Source organism: Bubalus bubalis, chromosome 4 (assembly GCF_019923935.1).
Source record: "Bubalus bubalis isolate 160015118507 breed Murrah chromosome 4, NDDB_SH_1, whole genome shotgun sequence".
NCBI lineage: Eukaryota > Metazoa > Chordata > Mammalia > Artiodactyla > Bovidae > Bubalus > Bubalus bubalis.
The window spans coordinates 5,087,910-5,105,096 of record NC_059160.1 but is presented as its reverse complement, the minus strand read 5'-3'; the positions used below and the strand labels follow the sequence as shown (position 1 = coordinate 5,105,096).

Genomic DNA, 17,187 nt, shown 5'->3' with positions numbered 1-17,187 from the left:
CTATCCCTGGGTTGGGAAGATCCCCTGGAGAAGGGAAAGGCTACCCACTGCAGTATTCTGACCTGGAGAATTTCATGGACTGTATAACCCATGAAATCACAAAGAGTGGGACAAGACTGAGCGACTTTCACTCACTCTGTAGAGAGAAGAGGTCTGGGGACAGAGCCCTGGGGCGGGGGGGGGCGCGGGGGGGGCGGCAGGGGGCTCTGTGGTCAGAGGAGGCACCAGGACAGGATTCTGAAAGGTGCAGCCAGGAGCGGGGAGGAGCCAGGGGGAGGGAGATGAGGACAGACAGCAGACCCAGCTGTGGGTCACCACTAGGCCCGTCCCTCTCCCTAAGAGTGGATTCCGGGAGCAGCTGCCAGACCCTCTGCCAGGGCAGGTTCCAGGTGGTGTCACTCCTGCATGGGCAGTGTTGTCCGAGGGGACCACCTGTGGGCAGTGAGGGGCCCCCGGGCTGGCTGCCGTCCTGCTCGGACTCAGGGTCTCCCCTCTCCTGGAGGAAAGGCAGGCACCTCGTCCCTTAATAAGTATCCAGAGCCCTGTATTCACCCATGTTTTCCTGCCCCCTCAAGAGCCCACCCCGTCTTCCTCTGGCTCTTCCCAGGCTCTGGAGAGAGGGGTCCTGGCCACGCCAAAGCCCTGAGCCACTCCTGCAAACCCCATCAGTGGGCAGATGGATGCGGGTGATACGGGCGGCCAAGGACCTCTTCTGTCCCACAAGGGGGAGTTTCCTGAGACGTGGCTGCAGGCAGCATCAGCCTCAACCAACTGCCTTGTTTCCTGTTATCGACTGAGCTGTGTCCCCCCTGAAGTCATAAGACCTCAGAATGGGACTGTATTTGGAGACAGCATCTTTGTAGTTAAAGTGAGGTCACTGGGGTGGGCCCTAAACCCTTCAGACTGGTGTCCTTTTAGGAAGAGGAGAGGAGGATGCATACACACACAGAGGGAAGGCCAGGTGAGGATGTCTGCAAGCCGACATCCTTGAGAAGCCTCAGAGGAGACTGACTCTGTTGACACCTTGATCTTGGACTTCTAGCCTCTGGGACGGTGTGGAAGTAACTCCACGTTTAAGTCACCCATCCCGCGGTGCTTTGTGACGGCAGCTCTAGCGGGCCCCTGCCCTTTCCTTCCCTTCTCCATCGACGGCCTCTCCTCCCCCGGGACGTTCCGTCTGCAGGTTTGGCTGGAAGGGACCGCAGAGACGTGCCCGGCTCCCCGTTTCTCCCTGGTGGGCGAGGCTGTCTGCAGCCCTGCTTCCTTCCCCAGGGGCCTCTGCTCCCTCCTGTCCCTGGCTGTTGAGCGCCTGGGGACCTTCTGTGTATTTTCAGGGTGGGGGGTCATATGGACAACCTGGAGGAGAAAACAGCAACCCACTCCAGTATTCTTGCTGGGAAAACCCCGTGGACAGAGGACCCTGGCAGGCTACAGCCTGGCAGAGTCCATGGGGGTCATAGAGAGTCGGACCAACAGAGCAAGTGAGCACGCATGTGGACAGACAGCGGTGGGTTATTCAGCTCAGACCTATTAGATACAGATGCGGGGAGATGAAAAGGCGTAAACGGAATCACTTCCGTCCTCGGTTGAGCTGCTTCGTTTTGCCTCCGGCACAGCCTGCCCTACACGAGCCGATGCCCTTCAGGTGTGGCTGACCCCCCCATGACCCCCCGTTAGAGCCCTCTCTGGTCTGTGCTGCCTCCGGCCCTAGGACCTCACCTGGACATGGCCGGTGCTCAGTAACTCTTCTGTAAATGAATGAATGAATGAGTGAAGACGTGTCCTGAGCCCAGCAGGTATTGCTGTGTCATCGTAGAATCCTGAAGGGGGCTATTAAACTGCTTCTTCTTGTGCCGGTTGAGGGAGGGGAGGGTGTGGGGAGACCATGTTGAAGTAGCAGGGGCCTCCAGAGAAGACGCCTTAAACGAACCTTGCTAGGGACCACTCGCCAAATAGAAGCCCTACCTGTGCCTGGCCTGGATGCGACGGCCTTTGCACCTCCCTCCACCAGTGCCACCGCCCCCGGCACCTCCGTGCCCAAGGCTCACAGTGCGTCAGGCTCTGTGCCCAGCACTTTCTCATCACCATCCAGGTTCCTGATCTCATTATGTCCTGTGATGTCCTGTCTGTTGCTTTGCAGAGGCGACCTATCGGGGAACCCCCGAGTCTGGGAATGACTGAATGAGGAGCCCTTCTCGCCTGCCCCTCAACAGGAGTGCCATGAGGGCTCCCTCTGGCCCCACCCAGGAGGGGAATGAAGGCTCAAAGGCTGAGGCTTAGTGAAAGTGAAAGTCGGTCAGTCGTGTCCAACTCTTTGTGATCCCATGGACTATACATTCCATGGAATTCTCCAGGCCAGAATACTGGAGTGGGGAGCGTTTCCCTTCTCCAGGGGATCTTCCCAACACAGACATGAAACCCAGGTCTCCCACATCGCCGGCAGATTCTTTACCAGCTAAGCCACCAGGGAAGCCCGAGGCTTAGTCTCCATAAACGAATCTGGAGCAGACGAGACGGTGTTTGTCGGCTCCTCCTGACTGCTTCCTGCTCCCTCTTGGTGAGAAAAGAGTCGCAGGGACCTGAATATCTCATAATCCTTCTCGCCGTGGTGTCCGAGCACTAGAGAAAGAACAACGGGGGGCATGCAAGGAGGCAGGGGCCACATCTGAGGCCTTCCTGTTTTCTCATCAAAGTCCTCCCCCGGAGCCCGCTGGCCCAGCCTCCTCACCTCCGGGCCGGACCCTGCAGGTCACCTCCTCGCCTCCCCAGCTGCACCTTGAATCATCCTGTCCATTCTCTGTGCATAGAATGTTCCCAGGTGGGACACCCACGCTTGAATCCTTGACCTCCCCGCCCCTCCTTTTCCTGCTGGCACAGTTTTCTAAGACACGGCGGTGACTTGCAAGTTCAGAATTCCGTGGCTCAGCATCCTGGCGGGCCTCACGGCCGGGGGTGATCCGATCCACTTGGCCATGCCAGGGGTGGGGAGACCTCATGGCAGCCGGTTGACTAGGCGGCCCTGAGTCCCTCCAGCTTTTCCTGACACTCTGTCCTTGTCCTTCTCATTGCAGAAAAGCTGGCAGACTGCAAGCTGAACGTGGCCGAGGTGACCCAGTCGGAAATCGGACAGAAGCAGAAACTGCAGACGGTGCTAGAGGCGGTGCAGGAGCTTCTGCGGCCCCACAGCCGGCCGCTCCAGTGGACTGTGGACTGTAAGCGGCCGGCGGGTCGGGGACAGGGAGCTGGGGGGCCTGGCCGTCGAGCTTCCCGCCTAGTCATTCATCTGCAGGTCCACCTGGGTCACTTTCTGGGTCTGAGAGAGGCAGCCAGGAGTGGAGGAAGGCAATGGTCCCGGGGGCCCATCGATAAGGGGCGAAGTCACACCCGCGATGCTCTGATGTCCCCGGGCTTTAGAGTGGAGAGGGGTTGTTTCTGGTTGGTCAAGGGAGACTTCCAAAGCCAGGGCGGGGGTTTGGGTTATAAGACAGAAGCTTGAGGGGTTCTTCCACCCCACATACCGGTGGCACCAACACCCAGCGAGCTGTACTTCTGGTGACTGGCCGAGGCAGGACCTCGGGAGAGGGTTCAGTCTGGTCCCTAGAATATGTCACTGAGCTTGCTGGCTTTAAGAATACGTGCATCGTAGTATTTCTGGCTGGAACATAAACCCGGAGGAGTGGAGCATTGACCATGAGAGGCTGGAAAGGGCTTGACCCAGCTGCCCACTGCCCAGCGTTACCCCCAGGGCGCGGCTTAGACACTCTCCCTGCCGCGTGGGGTCCCTGCCCTTGGGTGAGACCAAGACTGCAGCCCGGTTCTCCCGGCTTCTCCGCATGGAGACCCAGAACAGACCTGCCTCCTGGGTTGTGAGGCTGGGGTAGGAAATCAGTAAAGCCTGGCACAGGGCGGGTGATAACCACACCTTGGCCCACATCCTGCAGAAGAGCTAGTGGGGCTGGGTTGGCAGCCAGGGCCCCAGGCAGGGCTGGAGTCAACGTCCAACACCCCCAAGCTCCGTTTGCCCTGCTTGGCGTTCCCTGTTGGAGACGGTTGGTGGCATAGAGGAAAGGACCGTTAAGCGCCCAGATAAGAATGCGCATGGCTGGGGCGGGTTAGCGACCAGATGACTTGTTTCTCCTGAACCTCTGCCGCCTCCTGTGCCCATTGTACGTTCCTGCCCACGCGCTCTCTTTCCCCACCACCCGGTTCACTCCTTCTACGAACAGCGTGCCTTTGAACGCGGTTGCATAAGTCACCTGAGGCCAACAGGAAAGAAAAAAATGAGAAGCCAGAACTGAATGAAGCAAATTCGCACAGGCTGCTTCTCAGCTCGCTCCATGTTTCCGCGGCCTGTGGTCCCGCCTGTGGTTTTCCTGAGCTCTCATTTGCATTCAGCATCTCCATTGCCTTCTCTCCCCTTTTTCTTTTTAAAAATCGAAGGATAGTTGATTCCCAGTGTTGGCTTAGTTTCAGGTGTTTGGCAGAGTGATGCAGTTACACATACACATCTTTTCAGATTCTGTTTCCTTATGCGGGCTTGGTTACTTCAGTCGTGTGCGACTCTTTGCCTCCCCATGAACTGTAGCCCCCCTCCCCAGGCTCTTCTCTCCATGGGATTCTCCAGGCAAGAATGGTGGAGTGGGTTGCCATACGCTCCTCCAGGGGATCTTCCCGACCCAGGAATCGGACTCTCGTCTCTTGAGTCTCCTGCACTGCAAGCGGATTCTTTACCCACTGAGCCGTCTGGGAAGCCCCCTTTTCTCCTTACAGGCTATTGCAAAATACTGAGTATAGTTCCCTGTGCTTTTCAGCGGGCCCTTTGGGGTTGGTTTCACTGGCTTTGGGACGTGGGCCTGGGGTTCCTGTCTTATGATCTAAACGGTCCCCTTCTTGCCTCCCTGGCCAGCGATCCACGGGAAGAATCTAGTGGCTATCCTGCACCTCCTCGTGGCCCTGGCCATGCACTTCCGGGCCCCGATTCACCTCCCAGAACACGTCTCCGTGCAAGTGGTGGTCGTGCGGGTGAGTATCGCCAGCCTGGCAGCCCGCTTGCCCACGGCTCCTCCCCAGAGGCTCCAAGATGCACTCCTCCTCGTTCCTCTTCTGGTTCACCTGCTTTTTGTTCTTTTTCCCCTAAGAGGATACCTTCTATTTTTTTTTTTTTTTTATCCTCTTGACAAAATGCATGCCTTGCCCTGGATTCAAGGTAAATGATGGAGCAGGAACAATGGCATTGATTTCAAGAGAGGCAGATTCAAAGGCTTGAGTGCGTGGAGGTTTAATTTCCACGTTTTTGAAAAGAGCATTCATTTCTGTGCAAAGCCAAGTAGCTGGAATTCAGGCCTCTTGAATGAGTTTATTACTCAGTGGAGAGGGCTGAGACCAGAGGAATGAAATAGATACTCTGGTACCCCAATCAAAGCCTCTCTGTGTTCGCTGCCAATTACATCCATCATCCCCCATCATCTCTTTCTGAGGGTCATTTCTCTTGCTTCATTTGGAAAAATGTAACGGGGCATCAGGGTGTGCCTGATTGGAGTTGGACCTTCTGTGTCGCTTTCCTCTGAATTTAAGGGCATAGACCCTGCCTTGGCTTTGTGTGTACAGTCTCGTCCAGCAAACATGTATTAAGCACCTACTGTGTCCTGGGCCGTCGCCCTGGTGTGGGGGACGCTGGAGGAGAGCAGGCTGGGGTGTTCAAGGGTCAGCTGCTTCTGCCAGAGCACTGAGGTTACGCTTGGAACCTGATGTCTCTCGTGGAGATGTCCAGCGCCACACTCCCTTCTGGTTTTTAAACTTATCAGTCTCATGGTCTCTGCGGTCTGCAAGGCTCTGGCTGATCCTGTGTTTTTCGAAGCCGTCTGACCCCTCCATCACCCCCGCAGCCTGGCCCAGACCTGATGGGCAGGAATGCCCCTTGGGGCCCCAGGCGAGGCTTACCTGCTGTTCTGCCGTGTCTGCTTCCCAAAGGGAAATGTTTGCAGTCAGAGGTGGTGATGGACAGGGGACTGTGCCTGTTCCCTTCATCTTGGATGCTCACCTGGGGCGGTCGGCCGGGAAAGGCTTCCCAAGGACACATGAGAACGTGGTTCCCAAACCCACGTACGTCAGACTCCGGGCTCCATGAACTCTCTGCGCTCAGTAACCAGGATATTTCCTTTCAGGCCCGCACTTTTGTCCAAGAAAATCTTTGGGGTTTGCAGAATGTTTTACTGGCCCAGGCAGGCACTTGCTGGCACTTTCTTCCTTGACCAAGGTCACGGGAGGATTCTCTGGGCCATGGCCAGAGAGAAATGAAGCGGGAGGGGAGGCCCCGGGGACTGGCCCGCCTCAGGCCTTAGAGCTGCCCCTGGCCTGTTCCCTCCACGCCCAGTTATCCAGTCGAGATGGGGAGATGGGAGAAGCGTGGCAGTTCGTGGAGGGAAGGAGTGAGGGAAGGCTACATTTGCACCTGGGAACATGGCCTTGGAAGGTCACTTGGTTTTCCTGAGCTCCAGCGCTTTCCCCATAAAATTGAGATTCTGCTGTGTTGTTGTTGCTCAGTTGCTGAGTCCTGTCCAACTCTTTGCAACCCCGTGGACTGCAGCACGCCATGCTTTCCTTCACTATATCCTGGAGGTTGCGTGAACTTTCATCCATTGAGTCGGTGATGCCATCCAACCACCTCATCCTCTGTCGTCCCCTTCTCCTCCTTCCTTCAATCTTTCCCAACATCAGGGTCTTTTCCAGTGAGTCAGCTCTTCGCATCAGGTGACCAAAGTATTGGAGCTTCAGCATCTGTCCTTTCAATGAATAGTCAGGACTGATTTCCTTTAGGATTGACTGGTTTGATCTCCTTGCAGTCCAAGGGATTCTCAAGAGTCTCTACTATAGACTTCAAAATATTCAGTCTGTCTGACTCATACCCAGCTCGGGGTCCAGAGTGCGGTGGGAGCCTGATGCACCTTTGATGTCTGAGCAAGTGGATAACATGTCTCTGGGCCACACCCCCACCCCCAGCCCTCCATGGGCACTCCTGAGAATCAGCCAGGGTGAAGCCTTGGGAAAGCTGGCGGCCGCCTGATGCTGGTTATCTCCATTCACTAGATCCAGTGGTGAGAGTTCCCTGGAGGCTGAGCTCAGGAGAGCCTGGGGAGCTTGGATCTGGAGAGGTGTCCAGCAGGAAGTAAGCTCCCCGTCCATGGAGGGGTTCAAGTAGGGGCTCACAGGGGGGTTGGGTTAGACTGCCAAGCTCCGCCCTGGGACGCACAGGCTTCCCCTCCACCACCATCGTCGCCTCTCCGCACCTGCCAGGCTCCAGAACAGGTGTGTCACACACCGTGTTAGTGTCTTGGGGCTGCTGGAAGAAAATCCCACAGAGCGGTGGCTGAAGAAAGCAGACGTTTGTCCTCTCACATAACAGAGGCCTGAAGTCCAGATTGGGGTGCCGACTGGGTCCCTCCGAAGACTCTAGGCCAGGGTTCTTCCTTCCCTTTTCCAGGGCCTGCCAGCACGCTTGGCTTTCCTCAGCTTGTGGACACGTGCCTCCGGTCTCTGCCTCTGCCTCACGTGGCCTCTTCCCTCTGTGTCTCTCTTTTTTCTTCTCGTAAGGACTCCAGTCTTCGGCCAGGACTCACCCTAGTCCATTACGATCTCATCTTAACTTTATTACACCTGCGGCAACCCTCTTTCCAGATGAGGTGACGCTCTGAGGCTCTGAATGGACACGGCTCCTGGGCGACCCTGTTCAGCCCGGTGCACGTGTGTTCTTTAATCTGGTGCCTCCCTCGTGTCATGCATATTCCTTTATGCTCCTTGCCTCCCCGGCTGCAGGGCGTCCTCTGGGAGCTGGGCTGACTCTCCTGAGACCCCCACAGCTGCGTGCTCTAAGAGCAGTGTGGAGAGCAGAGGGTCTGGGGGGTAGTGGGGGGGGGTGGGGTTCCAGCCACCAAAGGGCCATCACCCCCAGGAGTGGCTGCCCCGCCAGTGATGTCCTCTTGCTCTGCCTGCCTGCCCGGGGGTTGATTTGCTTGTTCATTTTGGGGTTTTCAGAAACGGGAAGGCCTGCTGCACTCCAGCCACGTCACCGAGGAGCTGACGACGACCACCGAGTAAGTGGACCCCGCCCCCAGGCCCTGCTCCAGCCAGGGACCCTCAGACATGTGGGGGCTATTTTCCTCTGCGTGACCCTTGACCCTGGGATGGAATTTTCTCCAAGTGTCCACCCTAGCTTTCTGTCTTCCGTGCACTTTCTTCAAAGTGTTTTTGGTTTTGATTTTTGTTCTTTGTTTTCTTTTTTGTTTGTTTGTTTGTCTTGCTGAAGAAGGGCAAGACAGCAGTTTGGTTTGGTGTTTAAATGAGAAATTCCATATCTTTTATTTTCTCCCTAAACAGAAAAATGAGTCAATACCTATGGCATATGAATTAAAACTTCTTTACGCTGCTGGAAGTCTTTTCTGGAGTGAGACAGGGAATAATAAAGAAAAATATAATTGATCACATTCAAAATCTCTTGTAAGAATGAGGGGAAATTTATAACAGTGAACTCCTTGTAGTAGGCATGCTAACAACGTCCACATTTTTAATGTTTTGAAGTAAGTTATTCTCCAAAGATGTGGACTGTTATTCCTTATTTTGGAAGGTGAACTTTAAGAATGTTGAGAGAGGGAATGGGGCAGAGGTGTTTAGACTGGTCCAGGGGACCCGTGGTCCTGATTGATTCATCCATCTATCTTAGTTCCATCAGAGGGAGAGAGTCACGCATTTAAGCTAGAACTTCCTTTGAGAAAGTCCTGAGCCATCTCGCCTTTTCGAGAAGCCCAGAGGGCGATTTTTAAGAAGTCTGAAAAGCTTCAAATCTATTGAAAATAGCAAATCAATTGGATCTATTTTGCGTGTGGTTTGCAAGAGGCCTTAGGACTCCCTACAAAGAACCTTTGAAATGCACTGCCTCTGTGCCTCCCTATTAAAGCTGTTTCAGATGAAACAGGACTTTAAAAATTGATGTCTCAGCTCACCCACCTGCTCAGTTCAGGGAGTGATTAATTACTGTGTCATGAATTCATGGATGGTCTTTCAGAAATCAGGCCGGCACAGGAAGCCACCCCCGGTGTGGGAGCCGTCAGGTGGACGGGAGAGATGGGTGTTTCCTGACGTGTGTGCACAGCTGTTCGTGGCCCACAGGAGGGGAGGGGGGATGGGGACGGGGTGCTGAGCCTGGCCTGGGGAGAGGTCTCAAGCAGGCAGCTCGACCCCTTTGGGAGCAGGAGAAGGGCAGCTTGCAGGGGGAGTCTGGAGTGGGCTAGCGTCTTGGTTATCCATCATTGTGTAAATAACCACCCCAAACCTAGGGGCTTAAATCAATAGTCACTTTATTTGCTGACAGTCTGGTGGTTGGCGCTGGCCAGTGGGGGCCTCTGTTGCTCCCCGTGTCTTTCACTCTCATGGAGCAGGCTTCTTCCCGGTGTCCTCTGGGTCCCCGGAGAATGACAGGGCAACAGCAGGCCTCTGGCCCCCTGCGTGCTGTGTCTTCTGTGGGTCACAGCGTGTCCCGGGTCCCCCTGGATGGGAGAGCAGGAGGCAGATGGCCCATTGAAGGGGGTGGGAGCAGCCAGGCCTATTTGTGGTGGGGGGCTCCCTCCCTCTGATGGAGCTAAGATAGACGGATGAATCCATGAGGACCACAGGTCCTCCCGATCAGTCTAAACACCTCTCCCCCATTTCCTCTTTCAACATCCTTAACTTTTACTTGCCTGCAGTGATGGGAAGATGCTGTGTCCGTCTTCCCTGGTCTCACAGTGGATGAGGGATCCCTGAGAGGGCAGCAGGGGGCAGTGGGAGCTTTGTCTCCAGAGCCAGCCCCTGGGAGAGTGGCCCCAACGATTCACACCGGTCACCAGCACCCACAGGGCCTGTAGTGGGCTGGGCACCGTGTTGGGTGCCCAGAGGCTGAGAGGATGCGGTTCTACTCCTCCCAGGATGGCGGTCTAGCTGGCAAGAAAGATCGTGTCCATAGAAATGTGAAATCCAGCCCAGGGGCCTTGTGAGATGTACAGTGTGGCTCTCAAGGAATTTCAGGCAGTGGGGCGGGGCGGGGGTGTAGGGGTGCCCCGAAGTCAAGGTAGAGAGAGGTTTCCAGCAGAGGCTGCCCAGCCTCCTGCGTGGTCTCCCAGACTCCAGGTTTTCTCTGTGCTATGGGTCGCCTCCTTCTGGAAGCCCTCCCTGTTTGCCAAGCAGGAGTGGCTGGCTCCTTTTACTTCCTGTAGCATCTCCTGTATGTCTCATTTCTGGTGCATGTGGGCTGTGTAGAAGTGCGGGCTTAGGAGTCTCGCTCACCATCACGTGTCCTGCGGCAGGGCCATGGGGTGTTTATTTCCATATCTCTATGGCCTGTGCATGGTAGGTGCTGTAGAGACTACTTGTTAAATAAGGTGGAGGCAAGGACTTGAGTCTAGAGGGGTTTGGGGGTGAGGCTGAGGTCTCTTTGCCTCTCAGGAAGCTGGTGCACAGAAACACCTGTGCGTTTGTGCTCTCAGAGCCTCCGGGATGAACCAGCCACCCATCCTTCGTGGCTTTAGCTCTCGCCTCGAGTCAGGGCCCAGCCTGTGTTTCTCCAGGACCCTTTAGTCTCCCGCTTCCCCGGAAGAGCATTGTCCTCACATTCTCCAGAATGTGACCTCTGGGTAGTCTGCATCCTTGTATTTTAAAGGTTAAACTCGCGGCTTCCTCGATGGCTCAAGTGGTAAAGAATCCGCCTGTAATTCAGGAGACCCGGGTTCCATCCCTGGGTCGGGAAGTTCCCCTGGAGGAGGAAATGGCAACCCACTCCAGTATTCTTGCCTGGAGAATCCCACGGACAGAGGAGCCTGGTGGGCTACAGTCCATGGGGTCACAAGAGTCGGACATGACTGAGCATGTGATGGATTATAATCATTTTATTTTAAAGTTTAAGCTCAAGGTGCCAAAAGACCCGTTTTCTGCTGAAATGTTATCCGTGTTAACTACTCCCTCGATTAAATGCCCGCTCCCCCCTCACAACAAATGTCATTAAAAGGATGGTTTAGAGATGTCTATTTGCTGCCGGTCTTGTGCAAACATTTAGAATCCACATAAGCACCTCCTGTTTGTAATTAGAGCGGGAGAGAACTTATCCACGTGGGACTCACATTTTTATAACTCCGTCTCTGACTGGCCAGCTGGGGGCCCATGGGGCATCCCCACCACCCTCTGTCCCGCAGCTCACTCAGCTCTGTGGACCGTCTGATGCTTCTCTCTGCTCTTGTTTGCAGGATGATGATGGGGCGCTTTGGTAAGTAACTGGGTGGGGGAGCGGTTGGGGAGGGCATGGGGCGTCTGAGGTCACTGGGCACTGTGGGGCTGCCCCAGGAAGCCCCCAGGGTTCACACGGTCACTCAGAGGCCGCAGGGCCCAGGGTGGGTTTTGGAGTGTGGTTTGCTTCTCACAGCTGTCGGGAGGCTGGGCGGGGGGTTAGAAAAGTGAGGTGGGCGGGAGTGAACCAGGAGAAGGGGGAGGGCGGATGACCCTGTGAATACAGAGCGTCATTAGCTAGCGGGAGGTTCAGAGGTTCCTTATGGGATGTACTTTTTACCAAACGGATCATTTATTTAATTTGTTGGGCTGTGCTGGGTCTCAGTTGCGGCCCGTGGAACCTTTAGTTGCGGCGTTCGAGCTCTTAGTTGCGTCATGCAGGAAGGACCTAGATCTCTGACCAGGGGTGGAATCGGAGCCCCCTGTGTTGGGAGCGCAGAGTCTTAGCCGCTGGACCACCAGGGAAGTCCTGGGATGTACTTTCATACACAGCTTTCCACCTTAAAATCTCGGGCTTAACAGACCTTAGAGTCAGGCAGCATTGACTGTGGTCGCGGCTGGGTGACCTTTGGCCTCCTCCTTCACCTCACTGTTCCCCATCTGTAAAATGGGTCCTCGGAGTTGTTGGTGGATTTTGTGAGATAACAGACGTTCAGTCTGCTTGGCCCAGGGCCTGACTCTTTCTCTATTGGTTTTCAGTGGCTGTTCCCATAGAGCTGTCTCCTGCCCCATGAAAGCCCCACCATCCCATCTTCATCTCAGGGAGGGGTGGCATGTGCAAGGGCAGCTCATGGCAGCGTTTCAGCCCTCCGGGAGGGGAAGCCCCCAGCTCTTAGTCACAGCCAGAGGCAGCTGGAGCCAGGCTCCCCGCTTTGGTGATATTTCAAATCGAGAAGCCCTCAGCACTCCCCAAATGCCATGTTCTCCAGCGAGCAGAGAGGGGAGTACAGACGTTAGGAGGAAAATAGAGACCAAATAGAAGTTTCCTGCGTGCCTTGTGAGCCGGCCACAGGAGCTTGTCCCTAGCTGCGGGTGGGGGCCTCGGGGTGAGGGGTGCGCCTTGGGGGCACCCCTGGGCTTGGCCTCTGCGGCCTCACGGTGATTATGGGGACCAGAGGTACCCCTGCCACTTGGGTGCAAAGAGGACGAGCGGCTCTTCAGTTCCCAGAGGTCTTGAACCAGAGAAAATGCAGCAATTATATGTCCTTAAGTGTCCTTAAGTAGTCCTTGAGCTGTGCTGGGGAAATTCAGTCTTCACTTTTTTTTTTTTTAAGTAGCAGTGGAGGTCTTTTTTATGTCTATATTATTAAAAAACGTTAAAAGAAAAAGGGAGTGAAAAGGAATCCTCCTGTGTTCAGTTGCTGAGGCTGCAGAATAGGGTGGGGAGTGCAGCTCCAGGTGTGGGGGCACCTGGGTGTGCGGGGGGTGGGCGCAGGGCACCCTGCTATCCCCTCCCTGTGCCTTCGGGCTTGTTGAGGACAGAGGGGACTCAAGTGGGGCCCTCCAAGCATCTTCAAGGGTTGCCTTGGTTTCCTGTGTGTTTTCACTTCAGTGTGGGGGACAGGACTAGGGGGCCTGGACTAGTCAGGGGGCTTCAGGGGGATCGGTTCCACTGGTGTCTGTGTGCAGCCTCCCATGCTAGAAGGGGCTAGATGCTCAGTCAGGAAGGCCCTGGCAGCCCTGAGAAGGGGCGCTCGGGGGTCTGGTGGACTGGATGGTGGCTGAGAGTCCCCGGGGATGGCTGAGCGTGGTGGGGGGTGCGCCGTGGCACCCGAGAGGCCGAGGAGCCTGGAGTCGTCGCCCTCGTCACGTCCGGGGCTGCCTGTGCTCCTGAAATGCAGAACAGGCCATTAGTGGGTGACAGGCAACTTGCCCGCCCCCAGCTCTGGCTCCTGCTGACGCAGGTCCCCGGGTCTCCTGGTTACCCCGATATGCCCGTGTCCCATGGGAGCCCTCGGGCCCTGCAGCCCCAAGACCCCATCACCTCCCCCCACTGGCCCCTCGAGTTGGCTCCTCTGCACTCCTTAACCCCTCCCTCCGCTCACCCCCAGCTTGCCGAAAGCTAAAGCCTTGCAGCCCTCGCAGGGGCTTCCAAGGCCCCCTTAGACCACCCTCTGGACTCCCCTCTTCTCTGCTCTGGCCTCCTGGCCCCCCTCTTTGCACCCTCAGCAGCCCCTCACCCCGGCACTCCCCTTCCGGCTCTTGTACACGCAGTACCCTGGCCTGAAATGCTCCCCCTCTAGATTCCCGCATGGCTCACCTCCTCCAGGGAGGCCCTCCTTGATGCCGCTGCCCGAATCCCTGCCCGTCCTCTGACCCCCCTCCCCTCCATTATCTCTTTACTCACCTCTGCTCGCTGGGAACGCTTTTGCTCCGTGCCTGACAAGCATGGGGGCGCCTGGACGGTCAGGGACCCCTGCTTGGCCCTGCCCTCTTTCCCTTGGCACGTGGCTCCTTGAGTCATGGACTTCCTGGTTGGCCCAGTGGTAAAGGATCCACCTGCCGATGTCAGAGACGCGGGTTCGATCCCTGGGTCGGGAGGCTCCCTTGGAAGAGAAAATGGCAAACCCCTCCAAGATTCTGGCCTGGAGAATCCCACGGACAGAGGAACCTGGGGGGCTCCGGTCCATGGGGGTCAGAGTGGGATGTGACTGAGCACGCACACGTGTCTTGAGCTGTGAGCCTCCTGCGGGCTGGGGTATGTGTCCCCTGCGTGCATCGCCAGCCCTGACCACACATGTTCAAGGAACACCAGGCAGGCCCTCCTTGGCTCGTGTCTGCCCTGGGGCAGGGCGCGGGGTGGCGCAGGCTTCACAGGGAGCCCAGTTCTTGGCCTCAGTTTCTCACCTTAGCACTCTGAGCGAGGTAGGCGGTGGGAGGGCGCTCTGCACCTCCCCTGGGACCCTCCCCCCCCACCCGCCTTCTACAGGCTCCGCTGTCCCGGCTGGGGTGGATGGGAGGCCCTTCTCTCCCCAGGGGAGCTGGGGAGCTGCAGCCCGGTCTCCATGGTAACGGGCTTGCTGGCTGCCTCTTCTCCGCAGGTGCCCCTCCCCATCCCGGGCTTCAGGAAGTTGGAGAGAAGGATGGAGAAGCTTTCTTCTTTTTCTTCCAGGACTCCTTGCAGCCCCTGGTCTCTCCCCTTCACATCTCCCCATTGCTTCTGACGCTGCAGCTGGATCACACCATTCCTGGTCTCCGCCCTCCACCACTCACTCCTTTTACCCTCAAGGGACCTAGCCCTCTTAGCCAACACCCTCCCCACCACCCCGCAGCCTGCCCAGGCCACACCATCAGGAACCCACTCTTGGCTCTCTGTTCCCTCTGCCCAGAACACCCTCCTCTTCTTGCCCTAGCGAGCCTGGACTCGAACATCAGGGCTCCTCTGACCCCGGGCCTGTGTCCATGTCCCCAAGCTCCGGGGCCCCAGGGACCAGATGGGTCTCACGAAAGAGGGAAGTGGTGAGAATACTGAATGATGAAGGGCTGCCCCCACCCCTGCCACCTCTGTGCTGTGTGTGGTGGGGAGTGCTGGTGCCTGGGGGCGAACAGGGGAGTCTGCGCCTCCACTTCCACGGGGGGCTCATCAATACTGGGAGTAGGGGAGGGCGAATGGAAGTTCACTCTTGCCTCGGCTCCTATTTCTTCAAGAGAAGCCAGAAATTCAGGACTTTTGGACACCCTTCTGATTTCAAAAACGTAGACTCAGACAGGGCCCACTTCTTCTGGAGTAAGCTGAGCATCTTTGGAAGTTGAACTTCGGTGGACACTGAGGCCCTGGCTGATGCAGCTGCTTCCTGCATCTTTCTGGCTTTATTGGTACCCATCTGTGGACTGCCTGTGCCCTTCCTGGGGGCAGGGCTGCCCCCTGTTCATTCATCCCTGTGACTGTCCCCAGAGCCTACGGGGAGGTCAGGGTGGGGGCAGGACGAGAGGACATAAGTGACACACTTGCTTCTCCCTTTATACCCTGTGTGTGAAAGTGAAAGTGAAGTTGCTCAGTCATGTCCGACTCTTTGCGACCCCAAGGACCGTTGCCTACCAGGCTCCTGCACCCATGGGATCTTCCAGCAAGAATCCTGGAGTGGGTTGCCATTTCCTTCTCCAGGAGATCTTCCCGACCCAGGGATTGAACCCGGGTCTCCCTCATTGTAGGCAGATGCTTTACCGTCTGAGCCACCAGGGAAGTCCGTTTCTCTGTGCGTGCTGGGTGCTAAGTCGCTTCAGTCGTGTCCGTCTCTTTGCGATCCTATGGACTGTAGCCCCCCGCCAGGGTCCTCTGTCCATGGGATTTTCCAAGCAAGAACACTGGAGTGGGTTGCCATTTCCTCCTCCAGGGGAACTTCCCGACCCAGGGATCAAACCCACGTCTCTTATGTCTCCTGCATCGGCATTCGGGTTCTTTACCACTAGCGCCACTTGGGAAGCCCTTGATTCACCCTTGATTCATTACCTCGCTTAATCCTTAACGCTGGTGGTGAGCTGGGGTCTGTTTTCACCCCTACCTCATGGAGGGAGACGCTTTGCCTAAGTCACGGGCCCCAGGCTCTCTGCCAGATTAGTTGTCATTCCCCAGGCCTCGGCCGTGACGCCATCCGCCCCCCAGAGACAGGCGAGCGGGCGTGGGGGCCCCGGCCTCCAGGCCCCGCGATGGCCCCCCTGCCGCCCTGCCTCTGCTGGCCCAGCGGTGGCTCGGCTAAATATATCCGGCTGACGTCAAGGCTGTTCTGCTCCTGGGGGTTTTCTTAAGCTGCATTTAAAGTTTGTGTTTTGCTTTATGAAGATTTAGCTTTTTTTTTTTTTTTTCTTTAAAATCCCTCTTAGCAGACTGTCTTGTTGAGTATAATCGGACTTAGATGATTATAAAAATAATTTACAGCTGCCGCGGTAGAAAAGCTGGGGGGAGGAAAACCTGCAGGGTCAGGCCTTTGGGTCACTGTTGGCCTTTAGGTGAAAAAAGCGGGGTGCCCCTCCGCAGACGCACTCCCAAGCCCTGTGCACACGTGTATGTACACACCACACACACACACACACACACACACCCCATGCATACACACCTTCCTCTTTGCCTGTCACCTTCCTTCCTGCTGCCTGCCCCCAAGGTCAAGGGGGAGGCTACCTGGGCTGGGCCAGCTGCCTTCAGGGGCCCTGGCCTGTGGGTGCTGAGTGCCTGCCATTGGGGGCGGCCTCCGGGGAGTAGCTGGGATGCTTCCTCAAGGAGAAGCGCAGGCTCTGGCTCCCTCGGTCATGACCTGCCTTTTTCTCATTTCTCCCCTCTCTCAGTTGATGCGATCCTGAAGCAGGCCCTGGGTCATCTCTAGCTCCAGGTTCCAGCCCCCTCCAGACAGGTGCAGGGCTCTTCCTACCCCAGCCCTCCCCCAGACTCCATGCAGGGGGTTTGAGTCCCAGCCCCAGCTTGGATAGAGGGTCTCTCTGCTGGTTGAGGTTCTCTGAGCATTGACCACCCCCAGGCACCTTGGGGGGCCGGGTATCCTTGAGGACTGAAGGGGGCCCCCGGGCCCTGGGTCCCACCCTGAGACCTCCGCCCCCCTGCCTGGGCTCCAGGTGGCAGTGGGCTCTGTTTGCCTCCATGTGACCTGCCATGGCAGTGTCAGGCTGGAAGCAGGCCCTTGGCCCAGACAGTCTGGTCCACTGACGGCCACGTCGCCCCAGCCTCTGGTGGCCTTGCAACTGAAAGAGAAGGGGTTGATTCTGTGTTAATTTGGAGGGCATGGGTGGGCCCATGAGTGGCAGGCAGGTAGAGTGGGTCGGGGTCCCTGGGACATGGCAGGATAGGTCCCTTCCGGCCCTGGGGGTCTTCCCACAGAGGTGGATACCCTGGGGAAGAGCAGCTGGCGAGGGGTTCTGAGCAGGATTTCCTGG

The 17,187-nt window shown here is 56.8% G+C and overlaps 1 protein-coding gene across 1 annotated transcript in view; it reads left to right on the top strand.

Annotated features, from left to right (window-relative positions):
- The window catches only part of PARVB (parvin beta), a 114,136-nt gene that overhangs the window by 78,629 nt on the left and 18,320 nt on the right, over positions 1 to 17,187 (top strand). The window contains exons 5-8 of the mRNA XM_025282715.3: positions 3,072 to 3,212; positions 4,907 to 5,022; positions 8,032 to 8,090; positions 11,268 to 11,287. Coding sequence (XP_025138500.1) covers positions 3,072 to 3,212; positions 4,907 to 5,022; positions 8,032 to 8,090; positions 11,268 to 11,287 — 336 coding nt within the window. The remainder of the gene's footprint in view (positions 1 to 3,071; positions 3,213 to 4,906; positions 5,023 to 8,031; positions 8,091 to 11,267; positions 11,288 to 17,187) is intronic.